The sequence below is a fragment of the Humulus lupulus genome, chromosome 7 (assembly GCF_963169125.1).
Source record: "Humulus lupulus chromosome 7, drHumLupu1.1, whole genome shotgun sequence".
Lineage (NCBI taxonomy): Eukaryota > Viridiplantae > Streptophyta > Magnoliopsida > Rosales > Cannabaceae > Humulus > Humulus lupulus.
In genome coordinates this window covers 24,967,929-24,972,604 of record NC_084799.1, presented here as the reverse complement: position 1 = coordinate 24,972,604, position 4,676 = coordinate 24,967,929, and the positions used below count along the sequence as shown (strand labels likewise).

At 30.2% G+C, this 4,676-nt stretch overlaps 1 protein-coding gene across 1 annotated transcript; it reads right to left on the bottom strand.

Moving 5' to 3' along the window:
* Positions 1-1,809: 1,809 nt before the first annotated feature.
* Positions 1,810-3,294, bottom strand: LOC133791507 (uncharacterized). The gene is made up of 5 exons (XM_062229431.1): positions 3,281-3,294; positions 3,111-3,161; positions 2,885-3,005; positions 2,708-2,806; positions 1,810-2,213 (listed from the first exon to the last, which is right to left on the bottom strand). The coding sequence occupies exons 1-5, from the start codon at positions 3,292-3,294 to the stop codon at positions 2,052-2,054; spliced, it is 447 nt and encodes a 148-aa protein (XP_062085415.1). The 3' UTR covers positions 1,810-2,051.
* Positions 3,295-4,676: the final 1,382 nt, after the last annotated feature.

Below are 4,676 nucleotides of genomic sequence, written 5' to 3'. Positions count from 1 at the left end.
GTAAAGAGAGGCTCAACCAGCCATGAGTTGGAGGGTTGTAGCAGTGACATATACATATGCGGTCTGCTCGACCACCACGACCGAGATGTTCAAGGGAACTAGGGATGAACTCAACTTTTGCCGCTTAGGACATCTTCTTATGTAACTTGAGTGTTGTACCCAACTTTTAAGCTGATGATTTTGGGATCCCGTGTAAAGAACATGCTTTTAACTTAATGAAAATGCTTGTGAGTTGACCAAAAGTTTTAATACCTAAACCCTTATGTGGCTTAATCACACGTTTAGTTCAAATGACTTGTTTAGCAAGTCCAGCACTGGTTTTAAACACACTTGGTAACGGTCCCTAATTAGTAGGGTGTTACAACTTTCAAGTAAGATTTCCAAGTTTATGCCATTTTCGAAAATCCCTTGTAGATTTTTATTTTTTCAAAAAAGTACCAATTTTTTTTTGTTATGTAGGATTTGAAATTCACATAGATGAGTAAATCTTATTTCTCTTGAAAACCTTATTTAGTAAAAACTCACAAGATTTTTTTTTTTGAAAGTGTTTGATGAAAAAACTCTAGATTTTTTCATAGCGTTCCTTGGAAGATTTTCAATCATTTTTTTGCTTTTTTTTAATTTTACAAACAAATTATCATCTATTTTTCAAATTTCATATTTCGAAATTCACTACTAGAGCTTTTTTTTTTTTAAAAAAAAAAATTCAACTTAGTTTTATTTGTCATGTAGGATTTGAAATTAAAAAAGATGACTCACTACAAGAAAAAATGCTTTTAATAACACCAAAAATGTGTTATCAAAGCATACCATAACACTTTTTGATGTGTTAAGACCGACTATGTTATCTTATGTCAGGGTACTTTACATAACACTTTATCATTGTTATACAGATGTGTTATTATATTGTCAACAATAACACACTTTCTGTGTTATCTTAATAAATAGATAAGTGTTTAATTATATTATTTATAGTCGATTATATAACACATTTCAATACTTATTAATTTGTGTTATACTACACTTTAGTAGAACACATTATTTGTATTATATAATGAAGTTTGCATAACAAAATTCTTTACATAAAAAGTGTTATTATAATAGATATCATAACACAATTTTCGTATTATTTTAATATTTAGATAAGTTTAAAGTCTCATTATATATTCATTTATATAACAATAATTTATTCTATTATATTTTAATTTTTTTATATAATTAAAATTAGCTTTCTAATATATACTAGCATCATCAAATGAACTTGATTTTCAAATAACAAAAAGTAAAAACATTCAACATTGTATTAACAATCCACAAATTAGTTTAAAACATTCAACACTGTCATCAACAACAAAATGTTATTTAAGTATTCAAGTAGTCTTAAATATTCAACATATTGAAAAGTTACTACTTTCAGCACAAAATATTATACAGATGTCCAACACAAAGCCTTCAAAATTAAGTATCCTTTTCTCCTCCAATTGATGGAGAAAGAGACATTTTTCTCCTGCAATAGCTAGCAGATAAAAGGTAAGGTATATGCTTAAAAAAATTAAATAATATGAATCAAATAATAAAACTGTATACAATATAAGACCTAAGCAAGCAATACCAGGTGAACATACTTCAAAATTCAAATTACTGCTATCACACAGTGAATAGATACATATTACAGTAAACAAACATTAACATTTTCAGGTTAAAGGGGCCTCAATTTCACCCTAGAGACATCTCTGGTTCAAGTGCTTAATTACTGAGACAACATGTTAAAATTTTGGGAGATTTGAGTTACAAAAGCATTTAGAATGATACTATTATTTCTAGGGTAGATCCATCGAATCTCATATCTCATTTAAAGGAGAGGTGTAATAGAATATGGAGCTCAAACAGGTACTAAACTCTAGACCTTAAGTTATTTGGGCACTAACAAGTAATTACAAAACAGTGATACATATTCGTAGTCAATTACGCTGATATAGTACAGTGTAGTGTTTACAAATGTACATAAATTACTGTAGAATCCTCAACCCAATACAAAGAAATAAAGAAACTTACACACATTCTACTGGCCAAGTTCCTTCAGATAGGGATGATAAGAGGCGAATAAGTTCCACAGTCCTGAAGGGAAATTCACCTTCTAGGTTACAAAGAAGACACCGAATAGGACCATCAACAAAACTTTCTCTGTCCCAAAACTGACTGCAAAGTGATTCCTGAAAAATTTAAAGCAATAAATACAATAAAAAAACTAAGAAGGAAAAGAAAAATGTCAACTTTAATAGAGCCACCAATGAAAAATCAACAAAATAATCAATAAATGACCCTGAAAGACAATCATTATGCAGCCAAACCTCTCCCCGATAAACTTTGCAAAGAATATCCAATATCAAATTAAGGGTACTGTCTTCCAGCTGCAACATAGACAAAACAGAAAATATTAATATAAATAAAATAAACAACTTGAGGTCATTCAAGATACTTAATCTAATTACCTGAATATTGATCTCATAAGATGCAATAAATGCATAAATAAAAGTTCTCAATACACTTCGATAACCAGCAACAGGACCCTAAGGAAACAAACAAATTGAAAAAAGATCACAGACTTGAAACTAATAAAGTGAGGGAAAAAAAAGAATTTGCATATTAGGTAACTAACATAGTTCAACTTATTACATAGGAACCTAGATAAACTAAAATAACTTACATCTGACTCATTTAATAAGTCACTCTCGAGGATCTCTAGAAAAAATCTCAAAGATGCAGCTTCAAAAGCTTGACGAACATAGCTAATATGATCAATCTCCTGCATATACAACATTAATTAAATACTGTAATAGTATAGTGCAGGGGGGAAAAGAAAAAGCCAAACTGAAATGCATACCATTATAACATTGTTTTCTTCTTTTCCCGGAAGTGATGAAATCAGACAAAGAAACACTGCCCATGTTAGAATTAGTGGGCATGCTTCCTTAGTTTCAAAAGCATTAAAACTTGACACTAACCTGCCTAAAGAATAGTGCAAGTGTTTTACAATAACGAAAGGCAAGGTAAAAATAATAGTGCAAGTGTTTTACAATAATAAGAAAAACAAGAAGAATTAGTCTGACCCTTCTGTTACATAGAGGATGATATTGAAAGTGATTGAACCCTTTAATAACCTGCCAAGAACACCAACAAAACGAACTAGAAAAAAGAACAAACACAAACAAGAAATAATGCCAGAAACAGAAACAAATCACAAACTTTAATGAATGATAGAAACAGTAGTAAAAAGAACATCACAATATACATGGTTCAGTGGAATTGGCCTACGTGAGTTTTCACTATGATCAATCTAGAATAATTACAAGGCTTCAGTACAAAGAGAAAAGTTCTCAGTTTTAGCTTTCTTTGAACAAGCTTCTCACAAGAACTCCTACCTCTATAACTCACTGAACTCTCTCTTTCTCTCTTCTTTTTCTCTTAGTGCTCTCTAAATCTGTGTACATAAATAATGATGCAAGGTTCACTTATATACGTGCACCAAAATATGGATATTTTGATTAACAAACAATCACTTTTTCACAGAATAGTTGTAGCTGTGAAATTTGAATTTTTTTTGCATGAACTCAACAAATGTAACCAGTCCAGGACAAAGAAAAAAGAGCTAAACTGAGTGTAATGGGATGAAACAAAAACACACTAAAACAAAAACTAATGAGAAAAAACACTTGCCCAAAAAGGAGCAACTCAAACCATATTTTAAACAACTCAAATATTAAGAAACAAAAACTGGGAATAAGAAACTATTATGCAGGCACCACATTACTTCAAAAACATAAAGCATGCATAAAGTACAACATAGTATTACTGTCTCATGAGCAGTCTCCTAAAAGAAACCATCAAAATAACTTATAGGGGCAAATGATATAGAAAAACTGTTGACAACATAGTATTATTGTCTCTAATTCTCTACTCATATAGTAATAAGAAAGGAAAAAGAAAACCTTTTGGATAGCTAAATTATTTCATCACTGATGTTACATAAGATTATATTTAAAACAATTGATATTTTTTCTAATGGGGAAAAAAGAAATGAGGCATTTCTAACGTGAGGAATATATTTGATGACTGTCATAAAGACTTGGATTGAGTTGAAAATGGAAAGAATCAGTTCCAAGTCAGAAAGTGAATCAATAATATATTTCATAGCAAATGGAATTTAGAAACCTAAAGCTAATTATGATAAAGCGATTAAGCCAATAAATCGAAGCAAACAAATGCTTTTATCATCTAGCTTTCCAATGTTTTTTAATCGAACTGAATTGTTTGAAACTCAAAATTCAGAACAAAAGAAAAGGAAAGGTAACTAAAGAATGAATCTTACTTAAAAATGTTAATCAACCAAAGCCAAGAATGGTTTGGCAAAGCAATGAAAAAGCAAACTCCAGCAGCTAACCAAACAATAGAGACAATTACTAGAGTAATCTTAGAGACAGTCTGACCTTCATGCTGTATAAATACAAAGCCATCATCACCAACAAGAGGTAAAATCCCACAAGAACAATGTTTTTAAAAAAGTGTTTGATGAAAAAGCTCTAGATTTTTCATAGTGTTTCTTGCAAGATTTTCAATCATTTTTGTGCTTTCTTTATTTTTACAAACAAATTATCATCTATTTCACCAATTTCATA